Source organism: Conger conger, chromosome 9 (assembly GCF_963514075.1).
Source record: "Conger conger chromosome 9, fConCon1.1, whole genome shotgun sequence".
NCBI classification, from domain to species: domain Eukaryota; kingdom Metazoa; phylum Chordata; class Actinopteri; order Anguilliformes; family Congridae; genus Conger; species Conger conger.
In genome coordinates this window covers 534,118-554,391 of record NC_083768.1, presented here as the reverse complement: position 1 = coordinate 554,391, position 20,274 = coordinate 534,118, and the positions used below count along the sequence as shown (strand labels likewise).

The 20,274-nt window shown below is 53.2% G+C and overlaps 1 protein-coding gene across 4 annotated transcripts in view; it reads right to left on the bottom strand.

The window, feature by feature from the left end:
* Positions 1-1,356: 1,356 nt before the first annotated feature.
* LOC133137194 (enhancer of polycomb homolog 1-like) overlaps positions 1,357-20,274 on the bottom strand; it is a 39,879-nt gene continuing 20,961 nt past the window's right edge. For 3 of the 4 annotated variants that reach the window (XM_061255302.1, XM_061255303.1, XM_061255300.1), the window contains 12 exons: positions 17,819-17,964; positions 17,517-17,723; positions 17,190-17,338; positions 16,156-16,345; positions 15,173-15,328; positions 14,982-15,071; positions 14,096-14,244; positions 12,883-13,247; positions 8,365-8,510; positions 7,162-7,303; positions 3,063-3,450; positions 1,357-2,724 (listed from right to left, as the gene is read on the bottom strand). In XM_061255302.1, the coding sequence (XP_061111286.1) occupies positions 2,652-2,724; positions 3,063-3,450; positions 7,162-7,303; positions 8,365-8,510; positions 12,883-13,247; positions 14,096-14,244; positions 14,982-15,071; positions 15,173-15,328; positions 16,156-16,345; positions 17,190-17,338; positions 17,517-17,723; positions 17,819-17,964 (2,201 nt within the window). In that variant the 3' untranslated portion in view covers positions 1,357-2,651. The remainder of the gene's footprint in view (positions 2,725-3,062; positions 3,451-7,161; positions 7,304-8,364; positions 8,511-12,882; positions 13,248-14,095; positions 14,245-14,981; positions 15,072-15,172; positions 15,329-16,155; positions 16,346-17,189; positions 17,339-17,516; positions 17,724-17,818; positions 17,965-20,274) is intronic. The other variant, XM_061255301.1, reaches the window with a different exon arrangement.

The following is a 20,274-nucleotide window of genomic DNA, read 5'->3' as shown; positions in this document are numbered from 1 at the left end:
GTTGAGACCAGAAGCAGCAGACCTCTGCCCGCAGACTCGGACTGACTCACGGCCTCTCCGCTCCGGTGCGTCTGTGCTTCACGGTTGTGGAGAGCGTTCATGAAAGCGTGGGAAAAACAGAGCGGCGCTTCTTCCCAGAAATCGACCCATTTCCTGTGGAACTGCCCTCATCCCAGAGATAACGGACCCCGCGGAAGTCGGGAAACAAACGCTTCTTCCTTGATTTCGCACATTGATGAGATTTTTACTCCTATATGAGCTTCAAACTGAATGTTTTAATATCTCATTGGCTTAAAATGAACACTGGCTATAAACACTAAAAACATAGTGTCCAGTCGAAACAATAAACTTGTGTTTATGATTAGAAAGTTTAATTGTAAGCAGACCAGAGAAAGTGTTAGAAAGTATTATTTGATGATGAGCTCCTGGGAACATGCTTGCGTTCCAGGAGCAGGTGTTTTTGTCGTCAATAGGCGCTTTTTGACCAATTAAAGCAGTCGGGTAGTTAACCCACCTCACCCGGTTTCTTTTGGGACTGACTTGATTCTCAGCAGCTCCCCAGAGCGTCTCAGAATATTCATCAGTTCCTGTTAGCGGATCCTCAAAACCCTACCATTTACCTTTTATTTCATATTCTGTTTCTCTCACCAAAAAAAATTAAAAATAAAATATTTTAGCGTTCATCGATGAAAGGTATAAAACTTCTGGTTAATTGCACTGTTGCTTACTCATGTTCCATGAAGCACTACGTTATATATCCCATGTACAAAATGTGCTAACAAATAGTTCTTATGATTAAATAAAAATAATGAATGTCAGTTGTAAAGAAATATCACTGTAGATGGGATTACTCCAGAAAGGCTGTTCCGTCCTCGTTCCCGTCGTGCAGGAGGACCCAGGCGAGGTTCGGCTTTCAGGCTCTGGATGTGCAGGGCCGACCGGCACCGGCGCGTTTCTTCAGGTGCACGCAGAAAAAGATGTTTGGCATTTGATGCAGGAACTCTCGAAAGCTCTGTAACTATGGTGTGTGAAACGCACTGTAAATGAGCTGGTCTCCGCTGCAGTATCGATAATCAGGACAATCGTAATCATTAATATGGATTTTAATACGAACCCCGAGGAAGCGGCTGGTCGTCACGCAGAGAGAAACGCTTCACCGTGTATTCTGCAGGAAACGTCCATTTCAAATCTAAACTAACCGCACAGCTCCAAGATCCTCCACACACGCACAACTGAAACCAAGAACACTCGATTTCTATGGACAGGTACAACGGCAGTTAAACTAACCAACGGACTTAACGGAAAATTTGAATTCTGAGGATAAGGCGAAAAACAAAACAAAGTACACGACACATCTGCTGGTCAACATATAATGCCCTGGGGTTTCTTTATTTTTTCATTTGGAGAGAGTTCTGCCACGTTTCCATCTTCCAGGCGGGACGAAGGAACCTCCAGGATTAGGTCATGCCAGTGGACAGGGCATTCAGCTCCGCTCCCAACACCACCAGCGCTAGCCCTGCTTGGTACCGTACTCTTCACAGAAGAGAGCTCAGTTTCCAAAGGAAGGCACCGACACGAGGGCTCGGGCCACTCCGCCTTCCGCATAATTTCAGAAAGGGGGGGGGGGGGGGGGGTAAGAAGTCTGGCTGTTTTCTTTATCCTTTTCTATAAACTCAATTGATGAAACACATACAGCAATTACTGCCATTCACCTGCCTCCCTTATATCCTATTTTATCAACAAGTAACAAAAGAGAGAGAGAGAGAGAGAGAGAGAGAGAGAGAGAGGTCTTTCAGCACAAGGAGCATACAGTCATCACAAGAAAGAGGTAAAAAAAATTTTTTTAAGTTCTTACAAAAAGAAACTGGGATAAAAACAAAAACGAACAAAAAAGATAGACCGAAATTATATAAAAGCAGCAATTAAAACAAGAAATAGTGCTTAATTCAGAAGCCCCAGTGGCTTCTGGGAAGTGACTTCATCCCAGGTTTGTTACTTATCGGGACAAAGGCCTTGATTATCCTCCCTCACCCCCACACCCCCCCTCCCTCTGTATGTGTCATCATTACCTCCATGACGAGGGAACCTAGTTATGTTCACAATATACAAATGACTGAGGAGTCCATAGCTACCGAACACATTTAACTACGTCACGGGAGTCAAAGATGGTACAGTGTACAAAGAAACAAAAACAAAACAAAAAAACAAACAAAAACAAACCTGTAAACACGGCACAATAAATAGTTAAAACAGCAGGTTCCGCACCATGCACCAAGTGATGACAGCTCTTCGCTATACAAACTCACATCTCTCTCACCAGTTGCACATTTTTTTTCCCCAAGTGCAAAACATCACAATGAACAGTTTCCGTATTCAAGTAACGTATATACAAGGGGGGGGGGGGGGTCATTACTGTACATATAATAGCCATATTTATAATTTACAGACGCTTTGATACCTCTTATTAACAGTAACAAAGAATGGACAGAGAAAAGCATGAGAGATGAGCATTGCAATCGAGTCCCAACGAAGTTGCCATGGAAACAGAACGTGCCGCATTCCGTCGTCGCTTTGCATTCACAATGCTACGATGCATAGCGCCCAGGCCCCGCCCCTGCGCCCAGGCCCCGCCCCACCCCCGGGGCCCGCCCCTACGTGACCTCCATGGCCACTGTGGTGTCTGCTATGCTGCTCAGGGCTGTCTTCTCTTTCTCACGGTTTTCCCTGAGGGACGAGACACACAGACATACAGGCGTTAGACACACACGTGTTGCAAACACCCTGCCGTACCCAGCAAACAGCCACTTCCCAGAGATGCAGATCTACTTAATACAATGGGCCTGTGTAGTTTTTATTTTTTAGAAAGGAAAATTCATATAATTTTTGTTCATGAACTACTAGAGTGGCACTTAGTTTAGTGAGCCATTGAAATTATGAGTGAACACTGAAAGGCATGTGCCCTGACGCAGGCCCCCTGACGCAGGCCCCCTGGCGCAGGCCCCCTGGCGCAGGCCCCCTGACGCAGGCCCCCTGACGCAGGCCCCCTGGCGCAGCTCACTCACCTGGGCCCCAGGTCCATGTTGGGCGTGGCAGAGACCTTGGAGATCTGGCGGTTGGCAGCGGCGGCCAGCTTTAAGGCAGACGGGGCGACGGTGGTCAGAGCGCGGGGCAGGTGGCGGGCGCTGAGAGAGGCGATGGCGTTCCCCACGGCGGCCCCGGCGGGAGAGGGCACACGCAGACGCACGCCGCTGCCCATCAGAACCTGAGTAGTGGGGGCGGCGGCGCCGTGGTGACCGGCCGGCTGCGTGGGCATCGCCGGGGCGGCACTGTTGCCGTGGTTGCTGTTGCTGGAGGGATGGAAAAAGGCGGGGCCCCCGGGGGCGGGAGACTGGCTCAAGGGGGCGAGGGCAGCGGGCGTGGCGCTCGAGAGGTGTAAGCCCTTATATACTCCTGCCAGGGAAACAGACACACCGTTACACACTGAGGCCCTAAACACTAAACACCGTTACACACTGAGGCCCTAAACACCGTTACACACTGAGGCCCTAAACACCGTTACACACTGAGGCCCTAAACACCGTTACACACTGAGGCCCTAAACACCGTTACACACTGAGGCCCTAAACACTGTTACACACTGAGGCCCTAAACACCGTTACACACTGAGGCCCTAAACGCCCTAAACACCATTACACACTGAGGCCCTAAACCCTAAACATCATTACACACTGAGGCCCTAAACACCGTTACACACTGAGGCCCTAAACCCTAAACATCATTACACACTGAGGCCCTAAACACCGTTACACACTGAGGCCCTAAACACCGTTACACACTGAGGCCCTAAACACCGTTACACACTGAGGCCCTAAACACCGTTACACACTGAGGCCCTAAACACCGTTACACACTGAGGCCCTAAACACCATTACACACTGAGGCCCTAAACACCGTTACACACTGAGGCCCTAAACACTAAACACCGTTACACACTGAGGCCCTAAACACCGTTACACAGTGAGGCCCTAAACACTAAGACACACTGAGGCCCTAAACACTAAACACCAGGACACACTGAGGCCCTAAACACCATAACACACTGAGGCCCTAAACGCCCTAAACACCATTACACACTGAGGCCCTAAACACCATTACACACTGAGGCCCTAAACCCTAAACACTGTTACACACTGAGACCCTAAACGCCCTAAACACCATTACACACTGAGGCCTTATACACCGTTACACACTGAGGCCCTAAACGCCCTAAACACCATTACACACTGAGGCCCTAAACCCTAAACATCATTACACACTGAGGCCCTAAACGCCCTAAACACCATTACACACTGAGGCCCTAAACCCTAAACATCATTACACACTGAGGCCCTAAACACCGTTACACACTGAGGCCCTAAACACCGTTACACACTGAGGCCCTAAACACCGTTACACACTGAGGCCCTAAACACCATTACACACTGAGGCCCTAAACACCGTTACACACTGAGGCCCTAAACACTAAACACCGTTACACACTGAGGCCCTAAACACCGTTACACAGTGAGGCCCTAAACACTAAGACACACTGAGGCCCTAAACACTAAACACCAGGACACACTGAGGCCCTAAACACCATAACACACTGAGGCCCTAAACGCCCTAAACACCATTACACACTGAGGCCCTAAACCCTAAACATCATTACACACTGAGGCCCTGAACCCTAAACACCATTACACACTGAGGCCCTAAACCCTAAACACCGTTACACACTGAGGCTCTAAACCCTAAACACCGTTACACACTGAGGCCCTAAACACAGTTACACACTGAGGCCCTAAACACCGTTACACACTGAGGCCCTAAACACCGTTACACACTGAGGCCCTAAACCCTAAACACCGTTACACACTGAGGCCCTAAACCCTAAACACCATTACACACTGAGGGCCTAAACACCGTTACACACTGAGGCCCTAAACACTAAACACCAGGACACACTGAGGCCCTAAACACCATAACACACTGAGGCCCTAAACGCCCTAAACACCATTACACACTGAGGCCCTAAACCCTAAACATCATTACACACTGAGGCCCTGAACCCTAAACACCATTACACACTGAGGCCCTAAACCCTAAACACCGTTACACACTGAGGCTCTAAACCCTAAACACCGTTACACACTGAGGCCCTAAACAGTTACACACTGAGGCCCTAAACACCGTTACACACTGAGGCCCTAAACACCGTTACACACTGAGGCCCTAAACGCCCTAAACACCATTACACACTGAGGCCCTAAACCCTAAACATCATTACACACTGAGGCCCTGAACCCTAAACACCATTACACACTGAGGCCCTAAACCCTAAACACCGTTACACACTGAGGCTCTAAACCCTAAACACCGTTACACACTGAGGCCCTAAACACAGTTACACACTGAGGCCCTAAACACCGTTACACACTGAGGCCCTAAACACCGTTACACACTGAGGCCCTAAACCCTAAACACCGTTACACACTGAGGCCCTAAACCCTAAACACCATTACACACTGAGGGCCTAAACACCGTTACACACTGAGGCCCTAAACACTAAACACCGTTACACACTGAGGCCCTAAATGCCCTAAACACCATTACACACTGAGGCCTTAAACACCGTTACACACTGAGGCCTTCAACACCGTTACACACTGAGGCCTTCAACACCGTTACACACTGAGGCCTTCAACACCGTCACACACTGAAGCCTTAAACACCATTACACACTGAGGCTCTAAACCCTAAACACCGTTACACACTGAGGCCCTAAACGCCCTAAACACCGTTACACACTGAGGCCCTAAACACCATTACACACTGAGGCCCTAAACCCTAAACACCGTTACACACTGAGGCCCTAAACCCTAAACACCATTACACACTGAGGGCCTAAACACCGTTACACACTGAGGGCCTAAACACCGTTACACACTGAGGCCCTAAACACTAAACACCGTTACACACTGAGGCCCTAAACGCCCTAAACACCATTACACACTGAGGCCTTAAACACCGTTACACACTGAGGCCTTCAACACCGTTACACACTGAGGCCTTCAACACCGTTACACACTGAGGCCTTCAACACCGTTACACACTGAGGCCTTCAACACCGTTACACACTGAGGCCTTCAACACCGTTACACACTGAGGCCTTCAACACCGTTACACACTGAGGCCTTCAACACCGTTACACACTGAGGCCTTCAACACCGTTACACACTGAGGCCCTAAACGCCCTAAACACCATTACACACTGAGGCCCTAAACCCTAAACATCATTACACACTGAGGCCCTAAACGCCCTAAACACCATTACACACTGAGGCCCTAAACCCTAAACATCATTACACACTGAGGCCCTAAACACCGTTACACACTGAGGCCCTAAACACCGTTACACACTGAGGCCCTAAACACCGTTACACACTGAGGCCCTAAACACCATTACACACTGAGGCCTTAAACACCGTTACACACTGAGGCCTTCAACACCGTTACACACTGAGGCCTTCAACACCGTTACACACTGAGGCCTTCAACACCGTTACACACTGAGGCCTTCAACACCGTTACACACTGAGGCTCTAAACCCTAAACACCGTTACACACTGAGGCCCTAAACGCCCTAAACACCGTTACACACTGAGGCCCTAAACGCCCTAAACACCATTACACACTGAGGCCCTAAACCCTAAACATCATTACACACTGAGGCCCTAAACACTAAACACCGTTACACACTGAGGCCTTAAACACCGTTACACACTGAGGCCTTCAACACCATTACACACTGAGGCTCTAAACCCTAAACACCGTTACACACTGAGGCCCTAAACGCCCTAAACACCGTTACACACTGAGGCCCTAAACGCCCTAAACACCGTTACACACTGAGGCCCTAAACACTAAACACCGTTACACACTGAGGCCTTAAACACCGTTACACACTGAGGCCTTCAACACCGTTACACACTGAGGCTCTAAACCCTAAACACCGTTACACACTGAGGCCCTAAACCCTAAACACCGTTACACACTGAGGCCCTAAACCCTAAACACCAGGACACTCCTCCAGCCTGCAGGACAGGCGGGGGTCTGACTCACCGGAGGCCTGCAGGACGCCGTTGACCCCTGACCCCAGTGCTGGCTCCTCCTTGGCCTTCAGGAGCACCAGATGCTCAGCCGACACCAGAGCGGTGGCAGCAAACTGCGCTCCAGCAGAGTCCAGAGTCTGTGACACCAAACCCTGCAGGGAGAGAGGGGCATTAACACCAACCCTGCAGGGAGAGAGGGGCATTAACACCAACCCTGCAGGGAGAGAGGGGCATTAACACCAACCCTGCGGGGAGAGAGGGGCATTAACACCAACCCTGCAGGGAGAGAGGGGCATTAACACCAACCCTGCAGGGAGAGAGGGGCATTAACACCAACCCTGCGGGGAGAGAGGGGCATTAACACCAACCCTGCAGGGAGAGAGGGGCATTAACACCAACCCTGCTGGGAGAGAGGGGCATTAACACCAACCCTGCAGGGAGAGAGGGGCATTAACACCAACCCTGCAGGGAGAGAGGGGCATTAACACCAACCCTGCAGGGAGAGAGGGGCATTAACACCAACCCTGCAGGGAGAGAGGGGCATTAACACCAACCCTGCAGGGAGAGAGGGGCATTAACACCAACCCTGCAGGGAGAGAGGGGCATTAACACCAACCCTGCGGGGAGAGAGGGGCATTAACACCAACCCTGCAGGGAGAGAGGGGCATTAACACCAACCCTGCAGGGAGAGAGGGGCATTAACCAAACCCTGCAGGGAGAGAGGGGCATTAACACCAACCCTGCAGGGAGAGAGGGGCATTAACACCAACCCTGCAGGGAGAGAGGGGCATTAACACCAACCCTGCAGGGAGAGAGGGGCATTAACACCAACCCTGCGGGGAGAGAGGGGCATTAACACCAACCCTGCAGGGAGAGAGGGGCATTAACACCACCCCTGCGGGGAGAGAGGGGCATTAACACCAACCCTGCAGGGAGAGAGGGGCATTAACACCAACCCTGCAGGGTGAGAGGGGCATTAACACCACCCCTGCAGGGAGAGAGGGGCATTAACACCACCCCTGCAGGGAGAGAGGGGCATTAACACCACCCCTGAGGGGCAGAGGCAGGGCGGGGGGGGGCAGGGGCAGTGGCAGGGTGTAGGGTGGGGGGTCAGGGCGCGGGGCAGGAGGGCGCGGGGCAGGAGGGCACGGGGCAGGAGGGCGCGGGGCAGGAGGGCGCGGGGGCAGGGCGGAAGTGGCGGGGGGCAGCTCACCTGGATGCTGCAGGGCACGGTCGCCCCACTGCTCGGCTGCAGCTGGAGCTGGCTCTGCTCACGCTGCTGCTGGCTCTGCTCACGCTGCTGCTTCTGCATCAGAGCCAGCTGCTCCTGGTGCTCCTGGTACTGCTCAGCCGTCAGCGCTGCAGGGAGACGGGCAACGCCGCGTCAGAACAGGGCCACACACCGTCCCCCTCTCCCCTGGTGGGTCTGCAGGACCACACACCGTCCCCCTCTCCCCTGGTGGGTCTGCAGGACCACACACCGTCCCCCTCTCCCCTGGTGGGTCTGCAGGACCACACACCGTCCCCCTCTCCCCTGGTGGGTCTGCAGGACCACACACCGTCCCCCTCTCCCCTGGTGGGTCTACAGGACCACACACCGTCCCCCTCTCCCCTGGTGGGTCTGCAGGACCACACACCGTCCCCCTCTCCCCTGGTGGGTCTGCAGGACCACACACCGTCCCCCTCTCCCCTGCTGGGTCTACAGGACCACACACCGTCCCCCTCTCCCCTGGTGGGTCTACAGGACCACACACCGTCCCCCTCTCCCCTGGTGGGTCTGCAGGACCACACACCGTCCCCCTCTCCCCTGGTGGGTCTACAGGACCACACACCGTCCCCCTCTCCCCTGTTGGGTCTGCAGGACCACACACCGTCCCCCTCTCCCCTGGTGGGTCTACAGGACCACACACCGTCCCCCTCTCCCCTGGTGGGTCTGCAGGACCACACACCGTCCCCCTCTCCCCTGGTGGGTCTGCAGGACCACACACCGTCCCCCTCTCCCCTGGTGGGTCTGCAGGACCACACACCGTCCCCCTCTCCCCTGGTGGGTCTACAGGACCACACACCGTCCCCCTCTCCCCTGGTGGGTCTGCAGGACCACACACCGTCCCCCTCTCCCCTGGTGGGTCTGCAGGACCACACACCGTCCCCCTCTCCCCTGGTGGGCCTACAGGACCACACACCGTCCCCCTCTCCCCTGGTGGGTCTACAGGACCAGCCCTGCACCCAAAGCCTCCACTAGACCCTCTCTCCTGGTCTACAGGATTATGGCACCAAGCAATGCCATACATTGCTGGTCACACATTTATTCATTTCAATTGGCAGCCAAACGAAGCCTCCCTACAGAGACTTTGGTTTCAGCAGATATAGTACACACATTCCCTTCTGATCGTACCCCATCAGGGCAATCCAGGGTACTCCAGGGATTACACCCAGGGGGAAAATCCTGCCCATTTTTACGCAGAGATGAATTCCACCAAGGCCAGATGAATTCCATACAGAGCCAAATCAATTCTACAGCAAAGCAATACCCGCCCGCCCCGACCAGCTCGGCAGGAGCATTTGGGGGTTAGGTGTATTGCTCAGGGACACTTCGACACAGCCCGGGCGGGGGATCGAACCGGCAACCCTCTGACTGCCAGAAGACTGCTCTTACTGCCTGAGCCAATGAGACGACTGCTCTTACTGCCTGAGCCAATGAGACGACTGCTCTTACTGCCTGAGCCAATGAGACGACTGCTCTTACTGCCTGAGCCATGTTGCCCACATCATGCACAGGACAGGCCCCCTCACCCTGGCCCAGGCCCCCTCACCCTGCTCCAGGCCCCCTCACCCTGCCCCAGGCCCCCTCACCCTGCCCCAGGCCCCCTCACCCTGCTCCAGGCCCCCTCACCCTGCTCCAGGCCCCCTCACCCTGCTCCAGGCCCCCTCACCCTGCTCCAGGCCCCCTCACCCTGGCCCAGGCCCCCTCACCCTGGCCCAGGCCCCCTCACCCTGCTCCAGGCCCCCTCACCCTGCTCCAGGCCCCCTCACCCTGCTCCAGGCCCCCTCACCCTGCTCCAGGCCCCCTCACCCTGCTCCAGGCCCCCTCACCCTGCTCCAGGCCCCCTCACCCTGCTCCAGGCCCCCTCACCCTGGCCCAGGCCCCCTCACCCTGCTCCAGGCCCCCTCACCCTGGCCCAGGCCCCCTCACCCTGGCCCAGGCCCCCTCACCCTGCTCCAGGCCCCCTCACCCTGGCCCAGGCCCCCTCACCCTGCTCCAGGCCCCCTCACCCTGCTCCAGGCCCGCTCACCCTGCTCCAGGCCCGCTCACCCTGCCCCAGGCCCGCTCACCCTGCCCCAGGCCCCCTCACCCTGCTCCAGGCCCCCTCACCCTGCTCCAGGCCCGCTCACCCTGCTCCAGGCCCCCTCACCCTGCTCCAGGCCCCCTCACCCTGCTCCAGGCCCTCTCACCCTGCTCCAGGCCCCCTCACCCTGCTCCAGGCCCCCTCACCCTGCTCCAGGCCCCCTCACCCTGGCCCAGGCCCCCTCACCCTGGCCCAGGCCCCCTCACCCTGCTCCAGGCCCCCTCACCCTGCTCCAGGCCCCCTCACCCTGCTCCAGGCCCCCTCACCCTGCTCCAGGCCCCCTCACCCTGCTCCAGGCCCCCTCACCCTGGCCCAGGCCCCCTCACCCTGCTCCAGGCCCCCTCACCCTGCTCCAGGCCCCCTCACCCTGCTCCAGGCCCCCTCACCCTGCTCCAGGCCCCCTCACCCTGCTCCAGGCCCCCTCACCCTGGCCCAGGCCCCCTCACCCTGGCCCAGGCCCCAGACACACATCAGGCACCCTCTCTGCCTCAGGCACACATGCTCGCCTGCGCTGACCAGAGTCAGCAGAGGATGAACAGAAAAAGAATACACTGCCATACATGAGTCATTAACAGCTCCCTGGCCTGCGGCTGTTTCCTGCAAGAACCTCTCAGTCACTGCCCATTGGTCACCACAGTCTGACCAGCACCAACACCCAGACCTGCTCCAACACTACTGCTCCAACACCCAGACCTGCTCCAACACTACTGCTCCAACACCCAGACCAGCTCCAACACTACTGCTCCAACACCCAGACCTGCTCCAACACTACTGCTCCAACACCCAGACCTGCTCCAACACTACTGCTCCAACACCCAGACCTGCTCCAACACTACTGCTCCAACACCCAGACCTGCTCCAACACTACTGCTCCAACACCCAGACCTGCTCCAACACTACTGCTCCAACACCCAGACCTGCTCCAACACTACTGCTCCAACACCCAGACCTGCTCCAACACTACTGCTCCAACACCCAGACCTGCTCCAACACTACTGCTCCAACACCCAGACCTGCTCCAACACTACTGCTCCAACACCCAGACCTGCTCCAACACCCAGACCAGCTCCAACACTACTGCTCCAACACCCAGACCTGCTCCAACACTACTGCTCCAACACCCAGACCTGCTCCAACACTACTGCTCCAACACCCAGACCAGCTCCAACACTACTGCTCCAACACCCAGACCTGCTCCAACACTACTGCTCCAACATCCACTGCTCCAACACTACTGCTCCAACACCCAGACCTGCTCCAACACTACTGCTCCAACACCCAGACCAGCTCCAACACTACTGCTCCAACACCCAGACCTGCTCCAACACTACTGCTCCAACACCCAGACCTGCTCCAACACTACTGCTCCAACATCCACTGCTCCAACACCCAGACCTGCTCCAACACTACTGCTCCAACACCCAGACCTACTCCAACATCCACTGCTCCAACACCCAGACCTACTCCAACACCACTGCTCAGGAGTGTCCTCATGTCAACCGCCCAAGAAAAACTCATTTCCATCTAGCACTGGTAAGTTGACTTCTATCCATCTTGGAGCTGTATTTCTTTACCTTATCTATTGTTTCATGTGTTGCTAGTAGCCTGACATACCATAGCTTACCAAGTGATTCATTACGTGAACTAGATATGATGGTTCTGGCTAGAGACTGACCCTTTATGCGATAACTGTACCTGTGTTTTGAAGTTGTTACCGCAACCTTTGATATGCACTCATTGCATGTTGTTTTGGATAAAACATTCTGCTACATAAAGTTAATGTAACTCAAGACAGCACCTGTGGTGATGTGCCACACACACACTGAACTTGCAGTGGCAGGCAGGTGAAGAGTTAAACCTCTCAGCTGCTATTAGAATGAGAGTCTGCCAGTTATGCAATCATCTCTCCCCTTAAAGGACAACAAAATAAACACACACAAAGCACCCTGGGAAATCTACATGCAGCAAGGCATCCACACCACCTCCCAGCCGGACCAGACACCAGCGCCTTATGAGTGGGTGAGAAATGAAAAAAGAACAGAACTAATTTCAACTGAGTCTTCCATGTAAACGACACACGAATGCAAAACCGCCCAAAACAGAGATTCAAATGACAATGACAAGAAAAGGTATCTAACCAAGCTCTGCATCACCACCCAGAAAAAGGCTCAATTTCTCTGGAGGCAAAACTAAACAGAGAAAACTGAGGCAGGGGGCTTGAATCAATGAACAGAACGTAAAACCCGAATTTCATGCTCGGATACAGTTTCCAATTACACTCTTCAAACACCTCCTGACATTCCAAATCAGCTGTCCTTTACCAGCTGCCGCAAAAACTGAAAATGGACGACCCCTTCCATGAACAAACGTAAGAACAGACTCACCAGGGACGGGCGTGGGGGCCCCTCGGCTGGGAGCGGGGGCCCCTCGGCCGGGAGCGGAGGCGCTGGACTGGGTCCCGGGTTGGGTGGAGGACAAACGGTATCCGCGGGAGTTCCTCCTGGAGGCGTGCCTGCAGTCTGAGTCGTGCAGTGGGAGTGTCCGGGGCCTGAAGTGTCTCCAACGACACGCTTTAATGTTCAACAGTATCTGTCTGAGGTCCACAGAGGCGGCTCTGTCCGAGGTCTGCTGTGTTTCTGAGGTACCGCCCAGCCGGCCCGCTGGCGAGAGGGGCGGGGAGGCCAGCATTTCCGGATCCAGCCCATGAAATACCTGCTCAAAGTCCGAGTGCGCTCTGTCCAGCAAAACCCTGCGGGAGGGCAGAGGGGGTCAGTGCACAGGACAGCTTCTGCAGCGCTCTGGGGTTACCAACCATCTACAGTTTCTCTGGGGTTACCAACCTTCTACAGTTTCTCTGGGGTTACCAACCTTCTACAGTTTCTCTGGGATTACCAACCATCTACAGTTTCTCTGGGGTTACCAACCATCTACAGTTTCTCTGGGGTTACCAACCTTCTACAGTTTCTCTGGGATTACCAACCATCTACAGTTTCTCTGGGGTTACCAACCATCTACAGTTTCTCTGGGGTTACCAACGATCTACAGTTTCTCTGGGGTTACCAACCATCTACAGTTTCTCTGGGGTTACCAACCATCTACAGTTTCTCTGGGGTTACCAACCATCTACAGTTTCTCTGGAGTTACTAACCATCTACAGTTTCCCTGGGGTTACCAACCATCTACAGTTTCTCTGGGGTTACCAACCATCTACAGTTTCTCTGGGGTTACCAACCATCTACAGTTTCTCTGGGGCTACCAACCATCTACAGTTTCTCTGGGGTTACCAACCATCTACCGTTTCTCTGGGGCTACCAACCTTCTACAGTTTCTCTGGGGTTACCAACCATCTACAGTTTCTCTGGGGTTACCAACCATCTACAGTTTCTCTGGGGTTACCAACCATCTACCGTTTCTCTGGGGTTACCAACCATCTACAGTTTCTCTGGGGCTACCAACCTTCTACAGTTTCTCTGGGGTTACCAACCTTCTACAGTTTCTCTGGGGCTACCAACCTTCTACAGTTTCTCTGGGGTTACCAACCTTCTACAGTTTCTCTGGGGTTCTACACACCCTCCACCCGAGTGAGGGCACACTCACCTGCCCCCCCGGCCCACGCGTCTCCGCGCCAGCCCCACGCAGCGGTGAGGTACGGTCAGAGTGGTGAGGCAGTATCTGTAGCGGGAGTGTCCAGGGCCACCGCCCACGGGACTGTCCCAGGGCCAGCTGCCGCTTTGGTCCAATCGAGACTGCCAGAGAGAGAGAGACGGGGGTCAGGGGCCAGGGGTCAGTGCCAGAGAGAGAGAGAGGGGGGTCAGGGGCCAGGGGTCAGTGCCAGAGAGAGAGGGGGGTCAGGGGCCAGGGGTCAGTGCCAGAGAGAGAGAGGGGGGGGGTCAGGGGCCAGGGGTCAGTGCCAGCACTGGGCATCTCAACACCCCGTCAGATCTTACCCGCTTTTTCAAACGGGAAAATATTTCCTTTTGACGTGAGGTGCAGCACCAAGCACACATCTGTACCATGATCTGGTTTTCATTCACCACAGACTACAGAAATAATTCCAAATCGGTAGAACAAATGTTTCATATAATATTTTTTACTTTACTTCAATATTTACAAAATACGTACATGAAATACACTGAAAGAGGGAGTGATTTGGGAGGTACTCAGTGAAAGAGGGAGTGATTTGGGGAGGTACTCAGTGAAAGAGGGAGTGATTTGTGGAGGTACTCAGTGAAAGAGGGAGTGATTTGGGAGGTACTCACAGTGAAAGAGGGAGTGATTTGTGGAGGTACTCACAGTGAAAGGGAGTGATTTGGGAGGTACTCACAGTGAAAGAGGGAGTGATTTGGGAGGTACTCACAGTGAAAGAGGGAGTTATTTGGGTGGTACTCAGTGAAAGAGGGAGTTATTTGGGTGTTACTCAGTGAAAGAGGGAGTTATTTGGGTGGTACTCAGTGAAAGAGGGAGTGATTTGGGAGGTACTCACAGTGTGGTATTGACAGCCTGCCTTCCGTCGGAAAGCGAAAGGACCGTCTGGATCGTTCTCCTCCTCCGCGTCAGAGGAGCCTGAGAGCATCTGTACGGGAGAGGAGAGGAGGGGGGAGAGTCAGAGAGGAGGGGAGAGAGTCAGAGGGGAGCAGGGAGAGTCAGAGGGCGCGGTCGTGGTGCGGGACTCACCTGGGGCTCGTCGTCAGAGCTGGGGAAGTCGTACTGGTTCAGGTCCTTGGCGTTGAATATGGAAGGTCCCGAATTTGGGGTGGAGGCGGATAAAGGCAAGACTTTGGGCTTCTTCTCGTATTTCCTCTTCGTCCTCACGACTTCCGTCTTCTCCGGCTGGGAAGCAGACAGTGCACGTTACAGCAGCGAGTGATCGGACGCACAACGCTGGCAGTCATGCAACTGAACACCGACTCAGAAACATGAGACATAATCAATGTGGGGGTGAAAACTTGGAAGACGATATAATGGCACACTAAAACCGCAAACAAAACGCCCTGAAAATTCTTAATAGCACAAACCAAACATCAGCCCAATCCATGGGTTTTTGATGACAGGCCCAGCATGTGCAGCTTTGCTTTGTATCCTTGTGAGGACAGGCCCAGTGCGTGTACTTTTCTGGGTTGTGAGGACTGGGTTTGTACCCTTGTGGGGACCGAGCCAGTGTGTGTACCTTGGGTTTGTACCCTTGTGGGGACCGAGCCAGTGTGTGTACCTTGGGTTTGTACCCTTGTGGGGACCGAGCCAGTGTGTGTACCTTGGGTTTGTACCCTTGTGGGGACCGAGCCAGTGAGTGTACCTTGGGTTTGTACCCTTGTGGGGACCGAGCCAGTGTGTGTACCTTGGGGCTTGTACCCTTGTGGGGACCGAGCCAGTGAGTGTACCTTGGGTTTGTACCCTTGTGGGGACCGAGCCAGTGTGTGTACCTTGGGGCTTGTACCCTTGTGGGGACCGAGCCAGTGTGTGTACCTTGGGTTTGTACCCATGTGGGGACCGATCCAGTGTGTGTACCTTGGGGCTTGTACCCTTGTGTGTACCTTGGGTTTGGACCCTTGTGGGGACCGAGCTAGTGTGTGTACCTTGGGTTTGTACCCATGTGGGGACCGATCCAGTGTGTGTACCTTGGGTTTGTACCCATGTGGGGACCGATCCAGTGTGTGTACCTTGGGTTTGTACCCTTGTAGGGGCCGACCCAAATGTGGGCGTACTTTGGGTTTGTAGTCCTTCAGCTCCATGTGGTCCTGGTGGCGGTACGGTGAGGGGATGATGGGTACGGTGTAGAGCGGCTTCACCAGCGCCCTCTGGGCCAGGACCTCCGCCATTATCTCACCGCCAAAGTCCGCCATGCTGTGCCTGCAATGGCGGAAATCACCATGGTGACCAACCTGCCATTCATGTATCCATGTAACCAAACTGACATCCATGTACCCGTGTCTCATATTTACACTTAAAACCTCACATAACTGCCATGTCTCACATTATAACCAAGCAGCAGACTCGTCACTTTATTCCCCTTCTCATATAATTTGCAGAACACAGTGTGACTTAACACCACAGGTGAGGAGACACAGCAATTGTTAAAGGCAGATTTGAAGCAAAATTCTCCAGCAATGTTGGCAGGAAATGTTCTCACTGACCACATTATCAGTTGGATATTGAGCCAAGCCTGAAGTTACAGAGAGGAAAGCTAGTGAGGCAAGCTGTGCTCAGTGTGAGGAGAGCTGTGCTCAGCGTGTGTGCTCAATGTGTGGAGAGCCGTGCTCAGTGTGTGCTCAGTGTGAGGAGAGCTGTGCTCAGTGTGTGTGCTCAATGTGTGGAGAGCTGTGCTCAGTGTGAGGAGAGCTGTGCTCAGTGTGTGTGCTCAATGTGTGGAGAGCTGTGCTCAGTGTGTGGAGAGCTGTGCTCAGTGTGTGTGCTCAGTGTGTGGAGAGCCGTGCTCAGTGTGTGTGCTCAGTGTGAGCAGAGCTGTGCTCAGTGTGAGGAGTACTCCGCGATGGTTCTGCATACATTAGACCGCATTGAATGGTTTGTCAATTTATGTTCCCCGAAAAATAAAGTGTGGTGTGCAGCCACAGGCAGTAGATTAGTGGGTGTGTAGGTTAACAGGCGTTCGGTTAGTGGGTGTAGGTCAGCGGGTGTAGGTCAGCGGGTGTAGGTTGGCGGGTGTGTAGGTTAGCGGGTGTAGGTTGGCGCTCACCTCTTCTCGATGATCTCCAGGGTCAGGTGCAGCAGCTCCCTCTTGCTCTTCTCCCGCCTCTTGATCATCTCCAGGATGGTCACGGCCCGGCTCAGGTCCCGACGGAGCTTCAGCATCTTCTCGTACGACGCCTCGTCGTTCTTACGGTTCTGCCGACAAAACGCCGTCAAGTTAAAACAGCCGTCGCTGCGACCTCACCTCACATACAAGGGTTTGTAAGATTGTAATATGCTAACCTGAGTGTTTATAAGCATGTAATAGGGTACGCTGCATGCTTATAAGCATGTAATAGGCTACCATGTGCATTAATAAGCGTGTATAGGCTACCTTGCGCGTCTGCATCTTCTCGGTCCTCCTGCGGAAGGCCACGTACGGGTCGTTGGTGCTGGAGCCGTCGCGCTTCTCCTGTTTGACGGTGGGGATGAGGGAGGCGCTCTTGCAGGTTTTCCGCTTGCGGGTCCAGTACTCGAACACCTCCCGGATCAGCTCGTCGTCCTCCTTCAGGAGCAGCTTGGCCTCCGGCAGAGTCACCATCTGAGCAGGGAGGAGACTGGGTCAACCACACAGCGCTTAGGGCCGGGTCAACTAACCCCAGGAATGGGTAACAGGGTTGTGTCTGTGGGTTTTACCTGCTGCCCGCTGCCCTTCTCCAGCCGGTCGATCATCTCCTCCAGCTGCAGCGGAGTCAGCTCCATCTTCTTCTTCAGCTTGTTCAGAAACGCCTCGTCCTCCGAGTCCAGGTCATAGTCCGGCTGCTCCGCATCCAGACTGAAAGCTGCAGAGAAGAGCGATACATCAACCCTATATACTAACCCTATAGACTACCCCCATACACTAACCCTATACACCACCCCTATACACCAACCCTATACACCACCCCTATACACCACCCCTATACACTAACCCTATACACCACCCCTATACACCACCTCTAAACACTAACCCTATACACCACCTCTAAACACTAACCCTATACACCACCTCTAAACACTAACCCTATACACCACCTCTAAACACTAACCCTATACACCAACCCTATACACCAACCCTATACACCACCCCTATACACCACCCCTATACACTAACCCTATACACCACCCCTATACACCAACCCTATACACCAACCCTATACACTAACCCTATACACCAACCCTATACACCAACCCTATACACCACCCCTATACACCACCCCTATACACTAACCCTATACACCACCCCTATACACCACCCCTATACACCACCCCTATACACTAACCCTATACACCACCCATATACACTAACCCTATACACCACCCCTACATACTAACCCTATACACCACTCCTATATACTAACCCTATACACCACCCCTATATAGTAACCCTATACACCACCCATATATACTACACCTTTACACTAACCCTATACATCACCCCTATATACCAACCCTATACACCACCCCTATAGACTAACCCAATACACTAACCCTATACACACCACCCCTATATACTAACCCTATATACACTAACCCTATACACCACCCCATACACACTACCCCTGTACACCACCCCTATATACTAACTCTATGCAAGCCTACATGCTAACCTGTCACATCACCCCTTTTTCAGCCCCAAGCCCAATATGAAGAGTCTCCACCCAAGCCCCAGGGGGTTTGGCTTTGGTCAAGAGAAGTTGGTCATTTAGTACGGTTTTAACCCCTTAAATACGAGACCTACACATCAGCCCCATACATTATGCCCAAGCACTACCCCCATACATTACGCCTTCACACTCACACACTGAGTGGAGATCAGGTTCAGGGATAATATAGTACGGTCAGAGGATTGTTTTCAGTTCTGCACTTAATTATTCAATCTGCCATAATGGTTTATGCAATTAGACACTTTAACAGTTTCTTGGCAAGCTGAGCACCACCATCTGAAGACCATTCCTGAGTGTTCACAGTGACCTACAAGCCATCAGAGACTGCTGTACACAGCCAATCAGCTTCAGAGCCAGGGGAGAGGGTAGAGCCAGAGCTAGACATGGCCACACCCGGAATCAGCAGCTTGAACAAGGCATTGTGGGATATGATCCTGGATTGTCTAGTTCCAGGGTTAAGCCACACTGCTTCCATGCTAAATTATCAGAAAGAACACCTCAGCCTAATTCCACTCTAGAAAACATGAAAACACAACACACAGCAATGAGAAAGTGTACTGAGGCAGACAGCACCTGTAAGGGTCAGGTGAGGGAAACCGTTTCCACTTTAAATAAACGCCAGAGAGAACAAACCATCCTTTACCTTCAGATACATGCTGAAGCAAAACAGCCCCAAATTGCAGCCTATTTCTAACCTCCAGACAAAACTAAATAGTGCAATTAACAGTGCAATTAACAGTGCTCAAAGTAAGGAATATTGATAACTTGTACTCCATAAAGCCTGGATCTAAATATGGATCTTTCTCCTTTACCAAGTCAGATTTAATAGAGATTGATTTTTCCAAGTGCTGCACAATATTCTCATACGTTCACACTTAAATAAAACCATAATGGCAGCGTGTTTAACGGTCGATAGTCACTCGGGGCTTTGGTCGCCCCAACGCACACGTGGCCTCTCCTCTGGGCCTGGTGTGGTGAGCAGAGAGAAAAGCTCTTTCTGGATCTCATCTGGAACAGTGAGAGACGTGTGGTGAAGCATGCAAAACCTAATCACTGGCAAATTCGCTCATTCCAGCCAATGGACCTGCTTCAACCACGTCTGACTTTCATTCTTAACGCTCCACAGGTCCAAGCCCAAACCAGTCAATAACATTCCTGGGTCTGCAAATATAGATCCTTAGGGCAAGTATAATTCATTTGTTGCACAGAGTAAAAGCCCTTTTAAAATTTAAAAGAGAAAAGCCTTTTAAAATCTGCAGTCTGTGGGAGCCTGCACAGCTTCAGTGTCTCATTACTGCTGGGCGGCAGCCACAGGAAAAAGCACACGCTGTGTTAGCAAACAGCCTGCTGCCCCACTGCCCCAGTTACCCCACTGCCCCAGTTACCCAGACTCAACTCTACTCCTGCAGATGGACAAGACACACAACCATAACCAACCAATCTAAA